Source organism: Oncorhynchus kisutch, linkage group LG26 (genome assembly GCF_002021735.2).
Source record: "Oncorhynchus kisutch isolate 150728-3 linkage group LG26, Okis_V2, whole genome shotgun sequence".
NCBI classification, from domain to species: domain Eukaryota; kingdom Metazoa; phylum Chordata; class Actinopteri; order Salmoniformes; family Salmonidae; genus Oncorhynchus; species Oncorhynchus kisutch.
Window position 1 is genome coordinate 47,469,167 of NC_034199.2, and position 27,500 is coordinate 47,496,666.

At 43.2% G+C, this 27,500-nt stretch overlaps 2 protein-coding genes across 4 annotated transcripts in view; one reads left to right on the forward strand and one right to left on the reverse strand.

Annotated features, from left to right (window-relative positions):
* The window catches only part of LOC109875782 (tubulin alpha chain-like), an 11,891-nt gene extending 1,794 nt beyond the window's left edge, over nt 1-10,097 (reverse strand). The window contains exons 1-2 of the mRNA XM_031805563.1: nt 9,871-10,097; nt 9,536-9,684 (exon numbers count right to left, since the gene is read on the reverse strand). Coding sequence (XP_031661423.1) covers nt 9,536-9,684; nt 9,871-10,051 — 330 coding nt within the window. The 5' untranslated portion in view covers nt 10,052-10,097. The remainder of the gene's footprint in view (nt 1-9,535; nt 9,685-9,870) is intronic.
* A 6,414-nt stretch (nt 10,098-16,511) lies between these two features.
* The window catches only part of LOC109882462 (receptor-type tyrosine-protein phosphatase-like N), a 92,103-nt gene continuing 81,114 nt past the window's right edge, over nt 16,512-27,500 (forward strand). Inside the window, exons 1-2 of one of the 3 annotated variants that reach the window (XM_031806094.1) lie at nt 16,512-16,837; nt 23,505-23,555. In XM_031806094.1, the coding sequence (XP_031661954.1) occupies nt 16,762-16,837; nt 23,505-23,555 (127 nt within the window). In that variant the 5' untranslated portion in view covers nt 16,512-16,761. The remainder of the gene's footprint in view (nt 16,838-23,504; nt 23,556-27,500) is intronic. The other 2 variants (XM_031806096.1, XM_031806095.1) reach the window with 2 other exon arrangements.

Sequence of the window (27,500 nt, forward strand, 5' to 3'; positions counted from 1 at the left end):
GACTGGATTGGACCCGTTCCAACACTAACCACCACTAGAACTACTGGATTGGACTCCATTCCAACACTAAACACCTCGCACTAAGAAACTGACTGGTTTGGACCAATTCCAAACACTTACACACCTCACTAAGAACTGACTGGATTGGACCCGTTCCAACACTAACACACCTCACTAAGAACTGACTGGTTTGGACCAATTCCAACCACTTACACACCTCACTAAAACTGACTGATGAATATATGTTTGCTGTGTACTGACACTAAAAGGGAGGAGCTTTGCAACCTGCTTTTTAAAAAAAATCAAGTTTAAAAAGTTAAAAAGAAGGGTAATTCTCAGTGGGACCTGACTGGAATCCCCTTAGACAGTGGCACGAATGTTGCCAAAATTAAAATGGAACACTTTCATCTGGTAGATGGATTGATAAGTAACTTGTTTTACACCGAAGGACAGGACATCCCCCCCCCCCCCCCGGAGACATGATCTCTGATCTCACCATAACAACATACAAATACACCTTTCTATGTCCCAAATGACACCCTATGCCTGTAAAACCGTAGTACACTATATAGGGAATATGATGCAATTTGGGATACATGATATGTCCCATTCAGAGATAAGGGGTCTTCCGTTGGCTGGCAACCCCCAAGCAGAGGGACAGAAACTGACATGTGCTCTAGATATTCGTAACCATGCCCAGTCTGCCCTGCGCCACTGCCAACAGTCATATAATAAATATACTATGTCTCTGAAATATTCCCAAATGCTTTCTACTTCTTTCTACAGAGAGGTGAGCAATGCTATGGTTTTATTATCAGCATAAGCTCTGACAAAGGCCTTGAGGCCGATAATTAAAACTTATTAAATGGCAGTGATAATATCAAGAGCAGTGATACTATCAAGAACAGCGATAATATCAAGAGCAGTGATACTATCAAGAACAGCGATAATATCAAGAGCAGTGATACTATCAAGAGCAGCGATAATATCAAGAGCAGAAAGAGCAGGTGTTCCTAATGTTTTGTACACTCGGTGTAAGCGTTGATATTAGTTGGCAGGGGTCTTTACTTCAACATTGTGTTTTGATGTATTTCTAAAACCTTGTAAGAGGCTTTCTGGTAGATGTTTTCTAAGACCCCTTTCCCATCTGTTTGACATTTATGAGGATGGAAAATGCTGGAAAAATGTGTATATATGTGTATAATGTGTGTATGTGTATAATGTGTATATATATATATATATATATATATACCTTAATTTCGTCTAAAATATCGACTCTCAGCTTTCCCTTAGACACACAATTTGATATGCTCCTATAAACTTCACATGTTTGGTGCTCATGGGTCCTTTGATATGGAAATGCCCCACTACATCCATGTACATGGAAATGCCCAGCTTTAAAGCTAATTTCCTACAATTCTACACATTTTGCCATGAGGCAGAGAGAAATAAAATGTCATTTTGGGGGAAATACAAGAAGAATTCCATTGATAATTGGTGTAGTTCTGTGGATACCAATATCCCTGTTACCATCCCAGGCCACATACATTGTAGATAAGTCATATTACATTGTATTGTATTGTACCCTCTAAACATATTCCACGAATCCAACATTTGTTGAATCTGTTGTTGCTGTTAGTAAAATATATATTTTTAATTAATGTAAAAAAGCAGATCCCACTTTAAGAAACCTTGGCCTATGGAATGTGGACCAGGTGGCGGTTGGGGGAACCGGGAAGAGCGGCATGCTGGGAAATATGCCGGAGGAGGCAAGAGAAAGAGAGAGGGGGGGGGGGGGGGGGGGGGGGGGGGGGGGTGGAGAGAAGAGAGGGGGGGGGGACAGAGACAGAGACAGTCACATAGACAGAGACAAGACCGAGTGACACAGTGAGACATAGAGAGTGAGAGAGAGAGAGAGAGAGAGAGAGAGAGAGAGAGAGAGAGAGAGAGAGAGAGAGAGGAGAGAGAGAGAAAGAGAGAGATAGTGAGAGACAGAGAGTGAAAGAGAGAGAGAGAGAGAGAGAGAGAGAGAGAGAGAGAGAGAGAGAGAGGGAGAGAGAGAGAGAGAGACAGAGAGAGAGAGAGAGACAGAGATATGGTAGAAATTCCATGACATTTGACACAGAGTGTGGGCGGAGGTGTCAGGGAGACGTGGGTGGCAAGGTGAGGGTCATCTGTCTAAAACACACACCCGTTGCCGAGCAACTAACAAAACACAGATACATGTATGCCAGGAAGGTGAACTACCACACAAGATAAGAGTCACAGTGTATGAAAGGGAAATGGAAGGATGGGGCGAGAGAGATAGAGAGAGAGAGAGAGAGAGAGAGAGAGAGAGAGAGAGAGAGAGAGAGAGAATGAGAGAGAGAGTCAGAGAGACTTGCTTTGGCAATGTTAACACATGTTTCCCATGCCAATAAAGCCCCTTGAATTGAATTGAATTGAATTGAGAGAAAGACAGAGAGCGAGAGAGAGAGAGAGAGACAGAGAGAGAGAGAGAGAAAGAGAGAGAGAGACCGAGAGACAGAGAGAGAGACAGACAGAGACAGACAGACAGAGACAGAGAGAGAGAGAGACAGAGAGAGAGAGAGAGAAGAGAGAGAGAGACAGAGACAGAGAGAGAGAGAGAGAGAGAGAGAGAGAGAGAGAGAGAGAGAGAGAGAGAGTTTTACAACTGCATGAGAATGGAATGTGTCACCATAGCGTAAAATAAAACCATCAAATACATTCTTTCAAACAAACATATGACCCGTGGTTATTTTCATGTCACATACCCCAAACATTAAACAATCATGTTACAAAGAAATATATGACATAAGACAGTATAACATCTTTATTTTAGCAGCAATGTGACTTCATATGAGTCATAATCTAAAAAGCATAATTTACATGCTATTTACAAGCCTCAGAAAGGACACCTGGTAGGGAGTGGCTTTCGTTTGATCCTTGTGTATTAATATCTGAGTAGTCACATGACTTGATTCACATGACTTGATTCACATAACTTGATTCCCTTGAATTGATTCACATGACTTGATTCACATGACTTGATTCACATGACTTGATTCACATGACTTGATTCACGTGGCTTGATTCATGTGACTTGATTCATTGATTCACCAAGTTGGGGAGTAACTGATTACAAAAATAATCGAACTGTAATCCATTACATTACCAGCAAAGATATTATAAACAGACAGATACAAAGATATTATAAACAGACAGATACAACGATATTAGGAACAGACAGATACAAAGATATTAGAAACAGAGAGATACAAGATATTAGAAACAGAGACATACAAGATATTAGAAACAGACAGATACAAAGATATTAGACACAGACAGATACAAAGATATTAGACACAGACATACAAAAATATTATAAACAGACAGATACAAAGATATTATAAACAGACAGATACAAAGATATTATAAACAGACAGATACAAATATATTAGACACAGACAGATACAAAGATATTAGAAACAGACAGATACAAAGATATTAGAAACAGACAGATACAAAGATATTATAAACAGGCAGATACAAAGATATTAGAAACAGACAGATACAAAGATATTAGAAACAGACAGATACAAAGATATTAGAAACAGACAGATACAAAGATATTAGAAACAGACAGATACAAAGATATTATAAACAGACAGATACAAAGATATTAGAAACAGACAGATACAAATATATTAGAAACAGACAGATACAAAGATATTAGAAACAGACAGATACAAAGATATTAGAAACAGACAGATACAAAGATATTAGAAACAGACAGATACAACGATATCAGGAACAGACAGATAGAAATATATTAGAAACAGACAGATACAAATATATTAGAAACAGACAGATACAAAGATATTAGAAGCAGACAGATACAAAGATATTAGAAACAGACAGATACAGTACTTTGAAAAACGAGGTGATTCATTCTAGGATAAGGCATACTTTCAAATTCAGAAATAAAATTTTCCCAAATTCTTTTTGTCACCTTTTGTCACGCCCTGATCTGTTCCTTGTGATTGTCTCCACCCCTCTCCAGGTGTCGCTTATTTTCCCCAGTGTATTTATCCCTGTGTTTCCTGTCTCTCTGTGCCAGTTTGTCTTGTATGTTTGTCAAGTCAACCAGAGTGGTCTTTTCCTCTTCTCTTTACTAGTCCTCCCGGTTTTTGACCTTTGCCTGTTTTTCTGGACTCCATTCCCGCCTGCCTGACTATTCTGCCTGCCCTGACCCCGAGCCTGCCTGACTATTCTGCCTGCCCTGACCTCGAGCCTGCCTGACTATTCTGCCTGCCCTGACCTCCAGCCTGCCTGACTATTCTGCCTGCCCTGACCTCGAGCCTGCCTGACTATTCTGCCTGCCCTGACCTCGAGCCTGCCTGACCATTCTGCCTGCCCTGACCTCCAGCCTGCCTGACCATTCTGCCTGCCCTGACCTCCAGCCTGCCTGACCATTCTGCCTGCCCTGACCTCCAGCCTGCCTGACCATTCTGCCTGCCCTGACCTCGAGCCTGCCTGACTATTCTGCCTGCCCTGACCTCGAGCCTGCCTGACTATTCTGCCTGCCCTGACCTCCAGCCTGCCTGACTATTCTGCCTGCCCTGACCTCGAGCCTGCCTGACTATTCTGCCTGCCCTGACCTCCAGCCTGCCTGACCATTCTGCCTGCCCTGACCTCCAGCCTGCCTGACCATTCTGCCTGCCCTGACCTCCAGCCTGCCTGACCATTCTGCCTGCCCTGATAAGGCTATTCCATGCGAGAAATTGCCAAGAATCTGTAGATCTCGTTCCATGCTGTGTACTGCTCCCTTCACAGAACAGTGCAAGCTGGCTCTAACCATAATAGAAAGAGGAGTGGGAGGCCCCGGAAAAGTATATTAGAGTGTCTAGTTTGAGAAACAGTGAAAGCCTAACAGTGTAAGATCCTTTATAATAAGTTGTGAAAGCCTAACACTGTAAGATCCTTTATAATAAGTTGTGAAAGCCTAACACTGTAAGATCCTTTATAATAAGTTGTGAAAGCCTAACAGTGTAAGATCCTTTATAATAAGTTGTGAAAGCCTAACACTGTAAGATCCTTTATAATAAGTTGGTCATGTTGGCAATAGAACAAACTTTCTAATTATTCCCAGGTGACCCAGATTGTGATTTATAATGTACCTTTTTGGATGGCATAAACAACAACATTATTTTGTTTGAATGACTTAGAATCTTAGAATAATTGTTATTTTTGTCTAATTAGGTCTCATCTGTTATGCAGCTTGTCAGACGGTGTAACAGTTGCTGCAGCCATTCATTGATACAGTTGTTCCCTGGCAGATGTTTGATGTCCTAAAGCAGAGCTGCGTTTGAATGCCAGAGCATCTTCAGTGCATTCAGGAAGTATTCAGAACCCTTGACCTTTTTCACATTTTATTACGTTACAGCCTTATTATTAAAATAATATCCTTAATCTAATATCCTTAATCTACACACAAAACCTCATAACGACATCACGATACCCCATAATGACATTACAATACCCCATAATGACATCACGATACCCAAAAACGACATCACAATACCCCATAATGACATTACAATGCATACCCCATAATGACATCCCAATACCCCATAATGACATCACAATACCCCATAATGACATTACAATACCCCATAATAACATCACAATACCCCATAATGACATTACAATACCCCATAATGACATCACAATACCCCATAATGACATTACAATACCCCATAATGACATCACAATATCCCATAACGACATCACAATACCCCAAAATGACATCACGATACCCCATAATGACATCACGATACCCCATAATGACATCACAGTACCCCATAATTACATCACAATACCCCATAATGACATTACAATACCCCATAATGACATTACAATACCCCATAATGACATCACGATACCCCATAATGACATCACAATACCCCATAATGACATCACAATACCCCATAATGACATCACAATACCCCATAATGACATCACAATACCCCATAATGACATCACAATACCCCATAATGACATCACAATACCCCATAATACATACATACCCCATAATGACATCACAGTACCCCATAATGACATTACAATACCCCATAATGACATTACAATACCCCATAATGACATCACAGTACCCCATAATTACATCACAATACCCCATAATGACATTACAATACCCCATAATGACATTACAATACCCCATAATGACATCACGATACCCCATAATGACATCACAGTACCCCATAATGACATCACAATACCCCATAATGACATCACAATACCCCATAATGACATCACAGTACCCCATAATGACATCACAATACCCCATAATGACATTACAATACCCCATAATGACATCACGATACCCCATAATGACATCACAATACCCCATAATGACATCACGATACCCCATAATGACATCACAATACCCCATAATGACATCACAATACAAAAAACTAAAATACATTTTATTGTAGCTACCTAAAACATATGTTAATACATTTGAAGACATTTCAAAAATAGAAACTACAAATCCTAATGGTTAGGAAGTAGAATAACAACTAGATATAGGCTACTCTGGGTGGGGTCACAGTAATGATAATGATTTAGGCCATCAAAGAAGTGGCAAAACATTTTTTTTTTTTTAAGAAACACTCAAACCAGTACTTGCACTTGACTTGCACTACAAGAGTTTGCTTTGTAGTATTACAGTCTATACCCAAAACCATTCTGTAGTTTTATTTCACAATAGAGAGAAAAAAATGATCGTGCTTTTCAATCAGTGACTTGATTTTCCAACTCAATTTGAAATCTAGTCTCTTGTGGTTCACTTCTGAGAATAGTTGTTATTGCAGTACAGATTTACAGACACTAGGTGTCACTGCAGCCATGCAAGTTGTATAAACAGCCACGTAGCCTACGTTCATCGTCTCGTACAGAGCTGGCTCTAGACTTGTGGGGCCCTAAGCGAGATTTGGTTGGGGTGGCCCCCCACCTCGCTGGAAAAGATGTTAGTGCCCCCCCCCCCCGATGCTGAAGAAAAAAAGGTTTTAAAGTTAATTTCCTGCAATTCTACACATTTTGCAGTTCAAAAGGTCAAGCAGAGCCAAAAACATAATTTTCCTGTGTTTTATATCGATTCCCACACTATGAGGTTGGAATAATGCTGTGAAATTGTGAACATGATGATAATGCCCTTTTAGTGTAAGAGCTGTTTTGAAAAGACCACCTGAAATTTCAACCTGTGTTGGTGGGATGGAGTTTTGGCCTTCCATGGTGACATCACCATGGGGTAAATTACTGCCTTCAGTATTCATACCCCTTGACTTATTACACATCTGTTGTGTTACAGCCTGAATTCAAAATGGATTAAATGTTGGTTTTTTTTCACCCATCTACACACAATACCGCAATATGAAAAAGCAAAAACATGTTTTAAGTAAGACATTTTTGCAAATGTATTGAACATTAAATACAGAAATATCTCGTTTATATAAGTACTCACACCCCTGAGTCAATACATTTTAGAATCACCTTTGGCAGTGAATACTACAGTAAGTCTTTCTGGGTATGTTTCTAGGAGCTTCACACACCTGGATTGTACAATATTTGCACATTATTCTTTGAAAAATATCTTCAAGTTATTTGTTGATCACTGCAATGTTCAAGTCTTTTCCTAGATATTCAAGCTGATTTAAGTAAAATATGTAACACTCAGAAATATTCAACGTCGTCTTGGTAAGCAACCATCCATAGTGTCACTAATAACTTCACCTCAGCTCAAAGGGATATTCAATGTCGGCTTTTTACATGTATACCCATCTACCAATAGGTGCCCTTCTTTGTGGGGCATTGGAAAACCTTCCTGGTCTTTGTTGGTGAATCTGTGTTTTAAATTGACCACTCGATTGAGGTAATTTTACAGGTAATTATATGTGTGGTGTACAGAGATGAGGTAGTCATTCAAAAATCATGTTAAACACTATTATTGCACACAGAGTCCATGCAACTTAATGTGACTTGTTAAGCACATTTTACTCCTGAACTTATTTAGGCTCCTTGCCATAACAAAGGGGTTGAATATTTATTGACTCAAGACATTTCAGCTGACATCTTTTTTGTTATTAATTAGTACACATTTTTAAAAACATAATTCCACTTTTACATTATGGGGTATTGTGTGTAGGCCAGTGACATAAAATCTCAATTTAATACATTTTAAACTCAGAACAAAATGGGGGAAAATTCAAGTGGCGTGAAATACTTTCTAAATGAGCTGAAATCAAAGATCCCTTAAATAAGCACAAAAATTCTCTCAAATGTTTTGCACAAATTTGTTTACATCCCTATGATTGATTTATAGACAATATAATGTTTGTTAATTTGGCTGTTACAATCGCTACAGCTGCTCTGTCTGTTTCTACACTGAACAAATGTATAAAACGCAACATGTAAAGTGTTGGTCCCATGTTTCATGAGCAGAAATAAAAAGATCCCAGGAATGTTCCATTCGCACAAAAAGCTTATTTCTGATGTTGTGCACCAATGTGTTTACATCCCCTGTTAGTGAGCATTTCTCCTTTTACTAAGATAATCCATCCACCTGACAGGTGTGGAATATCAACAAGCTGATTAAACAGCATGATCATTACACAGGTTTAACTTGTTCTGGAGACAAGAAAAGGCCACTCTAAAATGTGCAGTTTTGTCACACAACACAATACCACAGATTTGAAGGAGAGTACAATTGGCATGATGACTGCAGGAATGTCCACCAGAGCTGTTGCCAGAGAATTGAATGTTTATTTCTCTACCATAAGCCGCCTTGAACGTTGTTTTAGAGGATTTGGCAGTATGTCCAATGGGTTACGAGGGTTATGGGTTAAGAGGGTTATGGGTTAAGAGGGTTATGGGTTATGGGGGTTATGGGTTACGAGGGTTATGGGTTATGAGGGATATGGGTTATGGGGGTTATGGGGGTTATGGGTTACGAGGGTTATGGGTTACGGGGGTTATGGGTTACGAGGGTTATGGGTTACGAGGGATATGGGTTACGAGGGATATGGGTTACGAGGGTTATGGGTTACGAGGGATATGGGTTATGGGGGTTATGGGTTATGGGGGTTATGGGTTACGAGGGTTATGGGTTATGGGTTATGGGGGTTATGGGTTACGGGGGTTATGGGTTACAAGGGTTATGGGTCACGGGGGTTATGGGTTACGAGGATTATGGGAGAAAAGCTTCTTGTTTATCAGCATGGTAGCCTATTGGTTAGAGCGTTGTAACCGGAAGGTTGCAAGATCAAACCCCTGAGCCGACATGGTACAAATCTGTCGTTCTGCCCCCTAGGCCGTCATTGAAAATAAGAATTTGTTCTGAACTGACTTGCCTAGTTAAATAAAGGTCAAATAAAATATAAAAAAATATAAAAATATCAAGTCTCCAATTTTCATAATTGTCAACAATTCATTCTTTAAACATTCTTTACATTCTTACCAGTTTACGGATCCTGTCCAGGACGGAGTCAATAATCTCCTTGCCGATGGTGTAGTGACCGCGGGCGTAGTTGTTGGCAGCATCCTCCTTGCCTGAGATGAGCTGCTCAGGGTGGAACAGCTGGCGATAGGTGCCTGTCCTCACCTCATCTGGAGAAAGAGAAAACAGTGGTTTTCTATATGGAGAGAAGACCAGACACCAGTGGATGATGTTCTGGACACATTTAGGAACTGAATGCACTGGCACATCTGAGATTTGCTTCAGTAGAGGCGTCGTAAATGTTGAAATGTTTCTCAAAAGGATAAAAGTTTCTGTAAAAAGACAAAACAACTTACCGATAACGGTGGGCTCCAGGTCGACGAAGATGGCGCGTGGCACGTACTTCCCGGTGCCCGTGGCGCTGAAGAAGGTGGTGAAGGAGTCGTCGAGGTTACCTGTGGGCTTGTCACTGGGCATCTGTCCGTCCGGCTGGATCCCATGCTCCAGGCAGTACAGCTCCCAACAGGTGTTGCCCATCTGGACTCCAGCCTGGCCCACGTGAACAGAGATACACTCACGCTGTGGAGAGAGACGGGGAGAGAAGGAGAAGAGACAATGTGAATGAAATAGACAGCGATAACACCTGACCGCATGGAGGATATTACAGTGTGGTCTGAGAGGTCCAAGAATTCAGATGTGTATCGACTGTGTGACACCATGTGTTTAAATGATTATGATACACTGAGTGGACAGGAAGGTTCAGCCAGCCTTGACCCTCCCGGTTCACTCAGAACAGACAGTAGGCTACAGGAAGGTTGAGCCAGCCTTGACCCTCCCTGTTCACTCAGAACAGACAGCAGGCTACAGGAAGGTTCAGCCAGCCCCTCCCTGTTCACTCAGAACAGACAGTAGGCTACAGGAAGGTTGAGCCAGCCTTGACCCTCCCTGTTCACTCAGAACAGACAGTAGGCTACAGGAAGGTTGAGCCAGCCTTGACCCTCCCTGTTCACTCAGAACAGACAGTAGGCTACAGGAAGGTGACAGCCAGCCTTGACCCTCCCTGTTCACTCAGAACAGACAGTAGGCTACAGGAAGGTTCAGCCAGCCCCTCCCTGTTCACTCAGAACAGACAGTAGGCTACAGGAAGGTTCAGCCAACCTTGACCCTCCCTGTTCACTCAGAACAGACAGTAGGCTACAGGAAGGTTCAGCCAGCCTTGACCCTCCCTGTTCACTCAGAACAGACAGTAGGCTACAGGAAGGTTCAGCCAGCCCCTCCCTGTTCACTCAGAACAGACAGTAGGCTACAGGAAGGTTCAGCCAGCCCCTCCCTGTTCACTCAGAACAGACAGTAGGCTACAGGAAGGTTCAGCCAACCTTGACCCTCCCTGTTCACTCAGAACAGACAGTAGGCTACAGGAAGGTTCAGCCAGCCCCTCCCTGTTCACTCAGAACAGATAGTAGGCTACAGGAAGGTTGAGCCAGCCTTGACCCCCCCAGTTCACTCAGAACAGACAGTAGGCTACAGGAAGGTGACAGCCAACCTTGACCCTCCCTGTTCACTCAGAACAGACAGTAGGCTACAGGAAGGTTCAGCCAGCCCCTCCCTGTTCACTCAGAACAGACAGTAGACTACAGGAAGGTGACAGCTGGGGTTCAAAATGTAGAACCCAATTAATTACATTAACAGAATTACGGTAACAGAATTACTGTAATAGAATTACATTAACAGAATTACGGTAACATAATTGCCATCATAGAATTTCATCTTGGCTCTCTGATCTGTACTGCACAGAAATGCATAATGATGGATATGAATGTCATTCTGTTCATAGTGATGTATCCTAAACAGGTACACTAAGGTAGAGTAGGAATATACAATATCCTCCTTTTCATATTTCACCATTATTCTACACACTGGCTATTATTTTTATTGAGCTCTGCCCCCAGACAAGAACAAACTTGGTTGGTCGGGATCAAATCTGAACCAATCATAGATGTCTATGTTTCACAAGTTTGGACATCAAAGTGGAGCACAGTAGAGCTCAGTTGAGTATAGCAGAGTACAACACCGAACAGCAGAGTAGAGTACAGTAGAGTACAGTACAGTAGAGTTCAGTACAACACAGCACAGTAGAGTACAGTACAGTCGAGTAGAGTACAGTAGAGTAGAGTTCAGTACAGTACAGTAGAGTACAGTACAACACAGCACAGTAGAGTACAGTAGAGTACAGTAGAGTACAGTAGAGTACAATAGAGTACAATACAGCACAGTACAGTAGAGTTCAGTAGAGTTCAGTACAGTACATTATAATGTAATTAACTCTATTGTACTCTACTGTACTCTACTGTACTCTACTGAACTCTACTGAACTTGTCTGTACTATACTGAACTCTACTGAACTCGTCTGTACTATACTGTACTCTACTCGACTGTGTTGTACTGTACTCTACTCGACTGTGTTGTACTGTACTCTACTGTGCTGTGTTGTACTGTACTCTACTGTACTGTACTGTACTGTACTCTACTGTGCTGTGTTGTACTGTACTCTACTCTACTTTTGTTTACTGTACTGTACTGGGATGTATAAACTTGTGATCCCAACTGTGGTTTGTGACTCGGATTTCCCAATGTAGCAAATTACATTGATTTGTTGTTGTTTTAATCATTCCTAATGAAAATGTATACCAGTAAAAACACTATAACTAAGGTCGACCTTTACTGATTACTTCTGTGAACTTTCAATATCCTGCCTCCTCGTGAGGTGGAGAAATTAATAATAATTTAAAGATATGTGGGTTTTGGATAACTGAAATTTCAAGGCACAAGATAACGTTTCTCAAAATTACTGAAGCAAAAAAAAGTATCCTAATCTAAATTAAAGTGTTGATTATTAATTAGTTGTCAGGGGGGGTCTTTTACTTCAACATCGGTAAGGGATCATAGCTTTCACCTGGATTCACCTGGAACAGTCTGTGTCATGGAAAGAGCAGGTGTTCCTAATGTTTTGTACACTCGGTGTAAGCGTTGATATTAGTTGTCAGGGGGGGTCTTTTACTTCTACATCAGTAAGGGATCATAGCTTTCACCTGGATTCACCTGGAACAGTCTGTGTCATGGAAAGAGCAGGTGTTCCTAATGTTTTGTACACTCGGTGTAAGCGTTGATATTAGTTGGCAGGGTGGGTCTTTTACTTCTACATCAGTAAGGGATCATAGCTTTCACCTGGATTCACCTGGAACAGTCTGTGTCATGGAAAGAGCAGGTGTTCCTAATGTTTTGTACACTCGGTGTAAGCGTTGATATTAGTTGTCAGGGTGGGTCTTTTACTTCTACATCAGTAAGGGATCATAGCTTTCACCTGGATTCACCTGGAACAGTCTGTGTCATGGAAAGAGCAGGTGTTCCTAATGTTTTGTACACTCGGTGTAAGCGTTGATATTAGTTGTCAGGGGGGGTCTTTTACTTCTACATCAGTAAGGGATCATAGCTTTCACCTGGATTCACCTGGAACAGTCTGTGTCATGGAAAGAGCAGGTGTTCCTAATGTTTTGTACACTCGGTGTAAGCGTTGATATTAGTTGGCAGGGTGGGTCTTTTACTTCTACATCAGTAAGGGATCATAGCTTTCACCTGGATTCACCTGGAACAGTCTGTGTCATGGAAAGAGCAGGTGTTCCTAATGTTTTGTACACTCGGTGTAAGCGTTGATATTAGTTGTCAGGGTGGGTCTTTTACTTCTACATCAGTAAGGGATCATAGCTTTCACCTGGATTCACCTGGAACAGTCTGTGTCATGGAAAGAGCAGGTGTTCCTAATGTTTTGTACACTCGGTGTAAGCGTTGATATTAGTTGGCAGGGGTCTTTACTTCAACATTGTGCTTTGATGTATTTCTAAAACCTTGTAAGAGGCTTTCTGGTAGATGTTTTCTAAGACCCCTTTCCCATCTGTTTGACATTTATGAGGATGGAAAATTTGTGGAAAAATTCTTCTAAAATATAGACTGTCAGCTTTCATTTGGGTCAGATGGTTTAGACCCTTTCTTCTTAAAGATTCTTCGCCAAGCCTATCTCTGAGGTTTCCATTGCTTGGAAGGCAGTCACGGTTCGTCCTTTATTTAAAGGGTGAGATCAAGCTGATCCTAACTGTTATAGGCCTATTACTATTTGCCCTGTTTATCAAAAAGTGTTGGAAAAAATTGTCATTCATCAACTGACTGGCTTTCTTAATGTCTATAGTGTTCTCTCTAGTATGCAATCTGGTTTCCGCTCAGGTTATGGAGGTGTCACTGCAACCTTAAAGGTCCTCAATGATGTCACCATTGCCCTTGATTTTAAGCGATGTTGTGCTGCTATTTTTTTTGACTTGGCCAAATATTTTGTTACGGTAGACCATTCCATTCTTGTGGGCTGGTAAGGAGTATCTGAGGGGTCTTTGGCCTGGTTTGCTAACTACCTCTCTCAAAGAACGCAGTGTATAAAGTCAGAATATCTGCTGCCTGTCACTGCATGTCACCAAGGGAGTACCCCAAGGCTCAATCCTAGGCCCCACGCTCTTCTCAATTTACATCAACAACATAGCTCAGGCAGTAGGAAGCTCTCTCATTCATGTATATGCTGATGATACAGTCTTATACTCAGCTGGCCACTCCCCAGATTTAGTGTTAAATGCTCAATAACAAAGCTTCCTTAGTGTCTAACCAGCTTTCTCTGCCCTTAACCTTGTTCTGAACACCTCCAAATCAAAGGTCATGTCGTTTGCCAAGAAGAATGCCCCTCTCCTCAACGGTGTGATTACTACCTCTGAGGGTTTAGAGCTTGAGGTAGTCACCTCATACAAGTTCTTGGAAGTATGGCTAGACGGTGCACTGTCCTTCTCTCAGCACATATCAAAGCTGCAGGCTAAAGTTAAATCTAGATTTGGTTTCCTATATCGTAATCGCTCCTCTTTCACCCCAGCTGCCAAACTAACCCTGATTCAGATGACCGTCCTACCCATGATAAATTATGGAGACATAATTTATAGATCAGCAGGTAAGGGTGCTCTCGAGCGGCTAGATGTTCTTACCATTCGGCCATCAGATTTGCCACCAATGTTCCTTATAGGACACATCACTGCACTCTATACTCCTCTGTAAACCGGTCATCTCTGTATACCCATCGCAAGACCCACTGGTTGATGCTTATTTATAAAACCCTCTTAGGCCTCACTCCACCCTATCTGAGATATCTACTGCAGCCCTGATCATCCACATACATCACCCGTTCTGCAAGTCACATTCTGTTAATGGTCCCCAAAGCGCACACATCCCTGGGTTGCTCGTCTTTTCAGTTCACTACAGCTAACGACTGGAACGAGCTGCAACAAACACTCAAACTGGACAGTTCTATCTCCATCTCTTCATTCAAAGACTCAATCATGGACACTTACTAACAGTTGTGGCTGTTTCGCGTGATGTATTGTTGTCTCTACCTTCTTGACCTCATGGGTCCTTTGACATGGAAATGCCCTGGAGCTCTTGGGTCCTTTTACATGGAAATGACCTGGAGCTCATGGGTCCTTTACATGGAAATGCACTGGTGCTCATGGGTCCTTTTACATGGAAATACCCTGGTGCTCATGGGTCCTTTTACATGGAAATTCCCTGGTGCTCATGGGTCCTTTTACATGGAAATGCCCTGGTGCTCATGGGTCCTTTTACATGGAAATGCCCTGGTGCTCATGGGTCCTTTTACATGGAAATGCCCTGGTGCTCATGGGTCCTTTTACATGGAAATGCCCTGGTGCTCATGGGTCCTTTTACATGGAAATGCCCTGGTGCTCATGGGTCCTTTTACATGGAAATGCCCTGGTGCTCAGGGGTCCTTTCACATGGAAATGCCCTGGTGCTCATGGGTCCTTTTACATGGAAATGCCCTGGTGCTCATGGGTCCTTTTTACATGGATATGACCTGGTGCTCATGGGTCCTTTTGCATGGAAATGCCGGCATACAAACCTACAGTGATAATGAAGAAAACAAGAAGGTCTGCATGGCAGCAGGTGGCAGGAAGAGGGAACCAATAGACCTTGTATTGAGCACCTCACATTTAAAGCTCTGTTTTAATAACAAAACGAACAAAATGGTTGATCTAAGCACTGTCATGTTAACTTGGCCCTTGGAGGATGGGTAGATGTGGTGGCCTTGTTCCATTTGAACATGGTTTAAAGGGGTCCCTCTGCATCAGGTGAATGGTGGTCATTAGTGTAGCCTGTACCTGTCTGGTTATGAGCAACTCCCTTGACACACATTAAAACATATTATTAACCCACCATAGCAACACGTAGGTTTCTACATATAATTACCCACCATAGCAACACGTAGGTTTCTACATATAATAACCCACCATAGCAACACGTAGGTTTCTACATATAATAACCCACCATAGCAACACGTAGGTTTCTACATATAATAACCCACCATAGCAACACGTAGGTTTCTACATATAATTACCCACCATAGCAACACGTAGGTTTCTACATATAATAACCCACCTTAGCAACACTTTGGTTTTTACACCTAATAACCCACCTTAGCAACACTTAGGTTTTTACACCTAACAACCCACCATAGCAACACTTAGGTTTCTACACTAACCCTAAACAAAAAATTGCCCTACAAAACTGCTGTTCAAGAAACGGATAAATGGGTATTTCCTATCCAAATTCGATGGATGAACCAACATTGACCATAAATCAATGGCATTGTCAACATCCTCTGTTCTACACCGCTTTTTGCCTTTGCTTGTTCTCCTCTATCTCGGAGACAGAGGCAGCTCTCACTACCATTGGCCCACCGCGCTGCCTTTGCCGCTGTGAAAACATTTTGAAAAATCAACAGGGTCCTTTTGTGACGTCATTGCGGGACCCCACCGAACAGATCTATTGCGGGAGGGGAAGAGACTGACACAGGGAGGAAATCGAGAGATTCCCCGCTCCAGATCCACTCCAGGATTTCCAGGGGTTTGGAATGTCGTGTGTCATACGTGTGTGTGTGTGTTCCCCTTTCCCTTTAGCTCAAACCCACAGTTATTACACTTTAGTCAAGGTTTGGTTTCCGGTACCTGGCGTGAATCCAGCGGGGTATAGGTCTGGTCGCAGCTCCGTGAAATAACATGGGGATTTGAATAGAGTCATAAGGGACGGAATTGGATCGTGAAGCCTACATCAGAAAGTAGCAGTCTTTTGTAGGCTGTGTCTGTCTAAAAATGAAGCGCCCGAGGCTATGGAGAGTGTTGTTTTTCATGACGCTGTTGTACCATCTTGGGATGTCAAGCAGATACGGTAAGATGATGGTGGAGTGGCATGTTGCTTCAGTGGAGGGAGAGGTGGAAGAGAAGACGTGCTGGTAGAGGGAAACATCACTGTGGAGGTAGTGAAGTAGTGTTTGGAATGAAGTCCGCAGTATAGAGACATTGATGTAGTCTTTTCAGTTTACTTCAAAGATCTGCGACGTGTGGATGTCATTACATTGCATCGAAGTAATGCCATCCATCTGATAGAGAAGATGATTTTGGCCATGGGTTGAATTTGAGAAAATACATGTTTAGGTTTTTGTAACATTAATTAACGGCTAGACTTTCAATTGATTTACTAAAATACATAAGGTAAGCTAGCTGTAAAATCGTGATTTAAAGGCGTTTTGCCCGACGTCATTTATTTTGATGCGGTTTTAGTTTGACTTAAGCGACAATGCCATATTTTTTGTCAGTTAAGTTGTGTAAAAAATGTCAAAGTGAAGAAAGTAAAAAAATATATATTCGCATTAAAAAATAAAAGCTTTTAGCTATGGCTTTCCCTGCTTGAGATTAAATGGGTTTCAGGACCACGGAGAGCGACTAGGCTACGGTTTGGCGCTGTTTGCCTTGTCTTGTTCATTGTATACTATCTTGCCTTTAAAAAAATAAAATAATTCTCTCTCATCTCGTCAACCCTGGTCTCCACTCTCCTGTTTTTACCTCTCTCCTTACCTCCTCCCCTCTCCTCCGTCCCCCGTCACACTATTTAGTTCCATAATGAGCCTTATTCTGACTCCAAGGCGTCATAATGGTCTCTGGCTCATCTCAGCCAGTTACCACGGTTACTCGGTGTTCTAAAGGTGAAAGTTCAAGGATCTTTTTTCTTTGTGTTTCTCTCATTTAGTCAGCCATTTAAATGGCTGTAGTTCCCTGTTTGACACCAACGGGCATTTAATTGATCACTAAATCGTCCTTCATGGAATCTGTGTTGCATCTCCCTGTTTCTCTGTTACAGTGGTGGAATATGTTGTAAGTTATTTTCCATAAGGGGTTGCCGTGGCCCTACAGGGCTACGCCTTCATCTTTTGAATTTCTTTAGTACGCTGAAGTGCATCTAGAATTATGGGAATGTGGATAAAAACAAAAGCGTACATCTACCTCTTCAAAACATCCTCTGAAAACTAAATAATCAAATGTATAACCTGAATTTATAGGAGACAAACACTCTGAATATACAGGGGACAGACTCCCTGAATATATAGGGAACAAACACTCTGAATATACAGGGGACAGACTCCCTGAATATACAGGGGACAGACTCCCTGAATATACAGGGGACAGACTCCCTGAATATATAGGGAACAAACACTCTGAATATACAGGGGACAGACTCCCTGAATATATAGGGAACAAACACTCTGAATATACAGGGGACAGACTCCCTGAATATACAGGGGACAGACTCCCTGAATATATAGGGGACAAACACTCTGAATATACAGGGGACAGACTCCCTGAATTTATAGGAGACAAACACTCTGAATACACAGAGTATGTCCCCCTGTCTTTTGAGACAATAACTATCTCTGTTGTTTCTCTCTCTCTCTCTCTTTATCTCTCTCACCCTTTATCTCTCTCTCCCTTTTTATCCCTCTCCCTTTATCTCTCTCTCTCTCTCTGTGTGTGTGTGTGTGTGTGTGTGTGTGTGTGTGTGTGTGTGTGTGTGTGTGTGTGTGTGTGTGTGTGTGTGTGTGTGTTTGTGTGTGTGTTTGTGTTGTCAGGGGAGAGCTATGAGTCATTGCCAGGATCCTGGCATACGCCACGTTGATAATGACTAATGATAATATAATGATAATGATAGGTCTGGGTCCAGGAGACTTTAGCTGGGTACATGATGGAGGAGACCAGGAGACTTTAGCTGGATACATGATGGAGGAGACCAGGAGACTTTAGCTGGATACATGATGGAGGAGACCAGGAGACTTTAGCTGGATACATGATGGAGGAGACCAGGAGACCTTAGCTGGGTACATGATGGAGGAGACCAGGAGACCTTAGCTGGGTACATGATGGAGGAGACTAGGAAAACGTAGCTGGGTACATGATGGAGGAGACTAGGAGACCTTAGCTGGGTACATGATGGAGGAGACTAGGAAAACTTAGCTGGGTACATGACAGAGGATGAGACCAGGAAACCTTAGCTGGGTACATGACAGAGGATGAGACCAGGAGACATTAGCTGGGTACATGATGGAGGAGACCAGGAGACTTTAGCTGGGTACATGATGGAGGAGACTAGGACAACTTAGCTGGGTACATGATGGAGGAGACCAGGAGACTTTAGCTGGGTACATGATGGAGGAGACCAGGAGACTTTAGCTGGGTACATGATGGAGGAGACTAGGAAAACTTAGCTGGGTACATGATGGTGGAGACTAGGAGACCTTAGCTGGGTACATGATGGAGGAGACTAGGAAAACTTAGCTGGGTACATGATGGAGGAGACCAGGAGACTTTAGCTGGGTACATGATGGAGGAGACCAGGAGACTTTAGCTGGGTACATGATGGAGGAGACTAGGAAAACTTAGCTGGGTACATGATGGAGGAGACTAGGAGACCTTAGCTGGGTACATGATGGAGGAGACCATGAGACTTTAGCTGAGTACATGATGGAGGAGACCAGGAGACGTTAGCTGGGTACATGACAGAGGATGAGACCAGGAGACCTTAGCTGGGTACATGACAGAGGATGAGACCAGGAGACCGTAGCTGGGTACATGACAGAGGATGAGACCAGGAGACCTTAGCTGGGTACATGACAGAGGATGAGACCAGGAGACATTAGCTGGGTACATGACAGAGGATGAGACCAGGAGACCTTAGCTGGGTACATGACAGAGGATGAGACCAGGAGACCTTAGCTGGGTACATGACAGAGGATGAGATCAGGAGACCTTAGCTGGGTACATGACAGAGGATGAGACCAGGAGACCGTAGCTGGGTACATGACAGAGGATGAGACCAGGAGACCTTAGCTGGGTACATGACAGAGGATGAGACCAGGAGACCGTAGCTGGGTACATGCCAGAGGATGAGACCAGGAGACTTTAGCTGGGTACATGACAGAGGATGAGACCAGGAGACCTTAGCTGGGTACATGACAGAGGATGAGACCAGGAGACCTTAGCTGGGTACATGACAGAGGATGAGACCAGGAGACCTTAGCTGGGTACATGACAGAGGATGAGACCAGGAGACCTTAGCTGGGTACATGACAGAGGATGAGACCAGGAGACCGTAGCTGGGTACATGACAGAGGATGAGACCAGGAGACCTTAGCTGGGTACATGACAGAGGATGAGACCAGGAGACCTTAGCTGGGTACATGACAGAGGATGAGACCAGGAGACCTTAGCTGGGTACATGACAGAGGATGAGACCAGGAGACCTTAGCTGGGTACATGACAGAGGATGAGACCAGGAGACCTTAGCTGGGTACATGACAGAGAAGGAGATAATGAACACTCAAAGCTTTGGCTCCACTCAGGGGAAATAAGGGCAATTCCGATTGTACATTTTTGTTTCCAAAGATCGGGTTATATGTTGGATTTTATGTTGAACCTGCACTCCAGGCAGGTTCAATAACATCACCCAAAGTATTTGAAAGATTTCAGGTCTGCTGGGAACATTCAGGTGTCTGTGTCTGCTACTATATTTGTAAATGTCTGAGTGTATAGCCACTGGAAGATTATAATGTTGGAGATCAGGACAGTGTGTCCCGGCTGCTGGCAGAAGCTCTCTTTACTCTGCTCTGTGTGAAAGCATCATCCCCTCCCCCATACACAGGTTTCAGTTCTTAATCAATCACTCCATCCTACGCCAGAAACCCCACTGTCTAACCTCGACCCCAGACTCAATTGCTACCTCACAGCATATGCATACATAGAGAGAGAGAGTCGATTGGCGGAGGTGATTATTTGAATGTCAGTCACTGAGTCAGAGAGAGAGAGAGAGAGAGAGACAGAGAGAGAGAGAGAGAGAGAGAGACAGACAGACAGAGACAGAGAGAGAGAGAGAGAGAGAGAGAGACAGAGAGAGAGAGAGAGAGAGACAGACAGACAGAGACAGAGAGAGAGAGAGAGAGAGAGAGAGAGAGAGAGAGAGAGAGAGAGAGAGAGAGAGATAGACAGAGAGAGACAGAGAGAGCGAGAGAGAGAGAGAGGGGAGGGAGAGAGAAAGAGAGAGGGGGGGCAGAGAGAGAGACAGGGGGGGGGGAGTTAGACCCAACCAAATCATGAGAAAACAAAAATATAATTACTTGACACATTGGAAAGAATTAACAAAAAAACAGAGCAAGCTAGAATGCTATTTGGCCCTAAACAAAGAGTACACAGTGGCAGAATACCTGACCTCTAGTCCTCTAGTCCTCTCTCTCTCTCTCTCTCTCTCTCTCTCTCTCTGACTCAGTGACTGACATTCAGGTAATCTCCTGTAGTCCTCTCTCTTTTCTCTTTCTCTCTCTCTCTGACTCAGTGATTGACATTCAGGTAATCTCCTCTAGTCCTCTCTCTTTTCTCTCTATCTCTCTCTCTCAATTCAATTCAATTCAAGTGGCTTTATTGGCATGGGAAACATGTGTTAACATTGCCAAAGCAAGTGAGGTAGATAATATGCAAAAGTGAAATAAACCATACAAATTAACAGTAAACATTACAAATGTCATATTTCACCCAGTAGATATGAGAGTTTATCAAAATTGGATTTGTATTCAAATTCTTTGAGGATCTGTGTAATCTGAGGGAAATATGTCTCTCTAATATGGTCATACATTGGGCAGGAGGTTAGGAAGTGCAGCTAAGTTTCCACCTCATTTTGTGGGCACTGAGCACATAGCCTGTCTTCTCTTGAGAGCCATGTCTGCCTACGGCGGCCTTTCTCAATAGCAAGGCTATGCTCACTAAGTCTGTACATAGTCAAAGATTTCCTTAAATGTGGGTCAGTCACAGTGGTCAGGTATTCTGCCACTGTGTACTCTCTGTTTAGGGACAAATATCATCCAGTTTGCTCAGTTTTTTTGTGTCAAGTAATTCTCTTTTTGTTTTCTCATGATTTGGTTGTGTCCTATTGTGCTGCTGTCCTGGGGCTCTGTGGGGTGTGTTTGTGTTTGTGAACAGAGCCCCAGGACCGGCTTGCTTAGGGGACTCTTCTCCAGGTTCATCTCTCTGTAGGTGATGGCTTTTTCATGGAAGGTTTGGGAATCACTTCCTTTTAGGTGGTTGTAGAATTTAACGTCTCTTTCTGGATTTTGATAATTAGTGGGTAACGGACAAATTCTTCTCTGCGAGCATTATTTGGTGTTTTACATTGTACACAGAGAATATTGATGCAGAAATATGCATGCAGAGTCTCAATTTAGTGTTTGTCCCATTTTGTGAATTCTTGGTTGGTGAGCGGACCCCTGACCTCACAACAATAAAGGGCAATGGGCTCTATAACTGATTCAAGTATTTTTAGACAGATCCTAATTGTCATGTCAAATTTGATGTTCCTGTCTCTCCTCTCTCTAACACATGCAACATAACGTAAAGCAACACACACTTCCTGTCACCGTGTGACATATTCACTTTCTCTTCCATCATCGGAGACATAGTGAATATGTGATACAGGAACAGGGACCTCATGCTGTTTGCTGTTATGTCACGTGCTAGATGCCCACTGTACTACACGCTGTATGTGATCAGACGGGTAGATTTAGTTGGGTGTGTTCCTCTGAGAATGTATGATCAATGATGTTACTAACAGAAGAGTGTGTGATGTGCTCACTGCTTACATTATCAGAACAGGTATAATCTAGTCCCTATAGAACCTACTGTAACAGTTTCCATTAACAGGTATAATCTAGTCCCTATAGAACCTACTGTAACAGTTTCCATCAACAGGTATAATCTAGTCCCTATAGAACCTACTGTAACAGTTTCCATCAACAGGTATAATCTAGTCCCTATAGAACCTACTGTAACAGTTTCCATCAACAGGTATAATCTAGTCCCTATAGAACCTACTGTAACAGTTTCCATTAACAGGTATAATCTAGTCCCTATAGAACCTACTGTAACAGTTTCCATCAACAGGTATAATCTAGTCCCTATAGAACCTACTGTTACAGTTTCCATTAACAGGTATAATCTAGTCCCTATAGAACCTACTGTAACAGTTTCCATCAACAGGTATAATCTAGTCCCTATAGAACCTACTGTAACAGTTTCCATTAACAGGTATAATCTAGTCCCTATAGAACCTACTGTAACAGTTTCCATCAACAGGTATAATCTAGTCCCTATAGAACCTACTGTAACAGTTTCCATCAACAGGTATAATCTAGTCCCTATAGAACCTACTGTAACAGTTTCCATCAACAGGTATAATCTAGTCCCTTTCAATTAATGAATGCTTTTAACAGAGCTGCTATTAATCCCTCCCTCTCTCTCCTCTCTCTCTCTCCCTCCCTCACTCTCTCTCTCTCTCTCACTCTCCCTCTCTCTCTCCCTCTCTCTCCTCTCTCTCTCTCCCTCACTCTCTCTCTCTCTCTCTCTCTCCCTCACTCTCTCTCTCTCTCTCTCTCTCTCTCTCTCTCCCTCTCTCTCTCCCTCTCCCTCTCTCTCTCTCTCTCTCTCTCTCTCTCTCTCTCTCTCTCTCTCTCCCTCTCTCCCAGGCTGTGTGTTTGAGAGGAGGCTGTGCTCCAGGGAGCAGTTCTGCTCTGACGGTGAGTATCCTGTGTGTGTGTGTGTCTGTGTGTGTGTGTGCTCTTAGCTGAGAATCCTATCCCTCCTGCCCTGCGGTCGGTATCTCCTAGAGAGTAGCACACATTTGGCCCAGATAAGGCTTACCATGTCAGCTTCAGTCAGTGAGCCCGGGTTATCCTGCCCCCCCCCCACCACCACATCCAACCCTTCTCTATGTCCTAATTATGCCCCCACATTAGCATGTCCTGATTATTGCGGCCCCACATTAGCATGCCCTTATTACGCCCCCACATTAGCATGTCCTGATTATTACGCCCCCACATTAGCATGTCCTGATTATTACGGCCCCACATTAGCATGTCCTGATTAATACGCCCCCACATTAGCATGTCCTGATTATTACGGCCCCACATTAGCATGTCCTGATTAATACGCCCCCACATTAACATGTCCTGATTATTACGCCCCCACATTAGCATGTCCTGATTATTACACCCCCACATTAGCATGTCCTGATTATTACGCCCCCACATTAGCATGTCCTGATTATTACGCCCCCACATTAGCATGTCCTGATTATTACACCCCCCACATTAGCATGTCCTGATTATTACGCCCCCACATTAGCATGTCCTGATTATTACGCCCCCACATTAGCATGTCCTGATTATTACGCCCCCACATTAGCATGTCCTGATTATTACGCCCCCACCAAACTGAATCCCATCTGTATCTCCTGGGATCTCACAAAAAAATGTAATTCCTGCCATGCTTGTTTACAAACAAAGAAGATCAAACAGGAAGTACCCGTGAATCACTTCCCCAATCAACAAATGAACACTGAGGTTGGCACTAAAACTAAAGGACCGGCCTACCACACAAAGGGCTACCGCAGACAACCCTGAGGCTACGCCTGAGGACAGGAACAAGTACAGGAAGTCACGCTACGACCTCTGCAGGTCAAATGAGCAAATGGACAATATAGGAATAAGGTGGAATCATACTTCACAGGTTCCGACGCTCGCTGCCTTTGGTAACAATAAACTCAAACGTTTTTCCGTAGTTGCGGATCAGACTTGCACAACGGTCAGGAGTCATTTTGTACCATTACTCTTTACAAAACTGTGTCAGTTCAGCAATATTCTAAAGATGCCTGGTGTGAACCGCTCTCTTGAGGTCATGCCACAGCATCTCAATCGGGTTGAGGTCAGGACTCTGACTGGGCAACCAGAAGGCGTATTGTCTTCTGTTGATTCTGTTTATTTACTTCTGTGTTTTGGGTCGTTGTCCTGTTGCATCACCAAACTTCTGTTGAGCTTCAATTGGTGGACAGATAGTTTTGATGTCGGTGTGCTGTGCCTTTTTTTCTCCACACATAGTGTTGTGTGTTCCTTCCAAACAACTCAACTTTAGTTTCATCTGTCCACAGAATATTTTAATATTGCAGGGCAGCTCTAACCAACATCTCCAATCTGGTCTCATTGATTGGACTCCAGGTTAGATGACTACTGACTCCAATTAGCTTTTGGAGAAGTCATTAGCCTAGGGGTTCACATACTTTTTCCAACCTACACTGGGAATGTTAAAATTACGTATTCAATATAGACAATAAAATACAATAATTTGTGTATTATTAGTTTAAGCACACTATGTTTGTCTATGGTTGTGACTTAAATTGTATGACCAATTTATGCAGAAATCCAGGTAATTCCAAAGGGTTCTCATACTCTTTCTTGCCACTGTATGTATAGTCACTTTAATGTCCTTGTTTTTGAAAGAAAAGCAAGTCTTTTGTCCATTAAAATAACATCTAACCCAACGTACCATTTGAACACAGGAGTGATGGTTGCTGATAATGTGCCTCTGTACACCTATATACAGTGGGGCCAAAAAAGTATTTAGTCAGCCACAAATTGTGCAAGTTCTCCCACTTAAAAAGATGAGAGAGGCCTGTAATTTTCATCATAGGTACACATCAACTATGACAGACAAAATGAGATTTTTTTCTTCCAGAAAATCACATTGTAGGATTTTTTATGAATTTATTTGCAAATTATGGTGGAAAATAAGTATATTCCACAGTAGTAGCATGTCCACCCCCCCAACACCAAAACCCCTCTGTCCTGATTCCACAGTAGTAGCATGTCCACCCCAACACCAAACCCCCTCTGTCCTGATTCCACAGTAGTAGCATGTCCACCCCCCCCACCACCAAACCCCCTCTGTCCTGATTCCACAGTAGTAGCATGTCCACCCCCCCAACACCAAACCCCTCTGTCCTGATTCCACAGTAGTAGCATGTCCACCCCACCACCAAACCCCCTCTGGCCTGATTCCACAGTAACCCACCCCCACCACCAAACCCCCTCTGTCCTGATTCCACAGTAGTAGTATGTCCACCCCCCCCCCCCACCACCAAACCCCCTCTGTCCTGATTCCACAGTAGTAGCATGTCCACCCCACCACCAAACCCCCTCTGTCCTGATTCCACAGTAGTAGCATGTCCACCCCAACACCAAACCCCCTCTGTCCTGATTCCACAGTAGTAGCATGTCCACCCCCCCACCACCAAACCCCCTCTGTCCTGATTCCACAGTAGTAGCATGTCCACCCCCCAACACCAACCCCCTCTGTCCTGATTCCACAGTAGTAGCCCCCTCTGTATCTAAAACAGGGCATATACCATTCCTGACATCACAGCCTAGATGTGGAGTAGATGTGGAGTAGAGCACAAAATGGAGAACTTTTCTTCTATCCTGTAATGATTATACACACGCTTCCTGCCTCATCAACATTTAAACAGCCTTCCTCTTGCTTTCTTCCATCCCAGCAGGACCAAACTTACAACACACACACACACACACACACACACACACACCATCCCAGCAGGACCTAGCCCATAACACGCTGCACCACACAGCCGCCGACAGACCTGAATTATTTACACTCTGTCCCATCCTCATTCCTCATTGCAAGTACGTAGCTGGCAAGGTACCACAGACACACAACCTTAGCTAGCTAAGTACCACAGACACACAACCTTAGCTAGCTAGGTACCACAGACACACAACCTTAGCTAGCTAGGTACCACAGACACACAACCTTAGCTAGCTAGGTACCACAGACATACAACTTTAGCTAGCTAAGTACCACAGACACACAACCTTAGCTAGCTAAGTACCACAGACACACAACCTTAGCTAGCTAAGTACCACAGACACACACACTTAGCTAGCTAAGTACCACAGACACACAACCTTAGCTAGCTAGGTACCACAGACACACAACCTTAGCTAGCTAGGTACCACAGACACACAACCTTAGCTAGCTAGGTACCACAGACATACAACTTTAGCTAGCTAAGTACCACAGACACACAACCATAGCTAGCTAAGTACCACAGACACACAACCTTAGCTAGCTAAGTACCACAGACACACACACTTAGCTAGCTAAGTACCACAGACACACAACCTTAGCTAGCTAGGCACCACAGACATACAACCTTAGCTAGCTAAGTACCACAGACACACAACCTTAGCTAGCTAGGTACCACAGACACACAACCTTAGCAGGCACTACAACCTACAATAGTAGGCACTACAACAGTAGGCACTACAACAGTAGGTACCACAGACACACAACCTTAGCTAGCTAAGTACCACAGACACACAACCTTAGCTAGCTAGGTACCACAGACACACAACCTTAGCTAGCTACAGTAGGTACCACAGACACACAACCTTAGCTAGCTACAGTAGGTACCACAGACACACAACCTTAGCTAGCTACAGTAGGTACCACAGACACACAACCTTAGCTAGCTAAGTACCACAGACACACAACCTTAGCTAGCTAGGTACCACAGACACACAACCTTAGCTAGCTACAGTAGGTACCACAGACACAACACCTTAGCTAGCTAGGCACCACAGGCACTGACACACAACCTTAGCTAGCTAGGT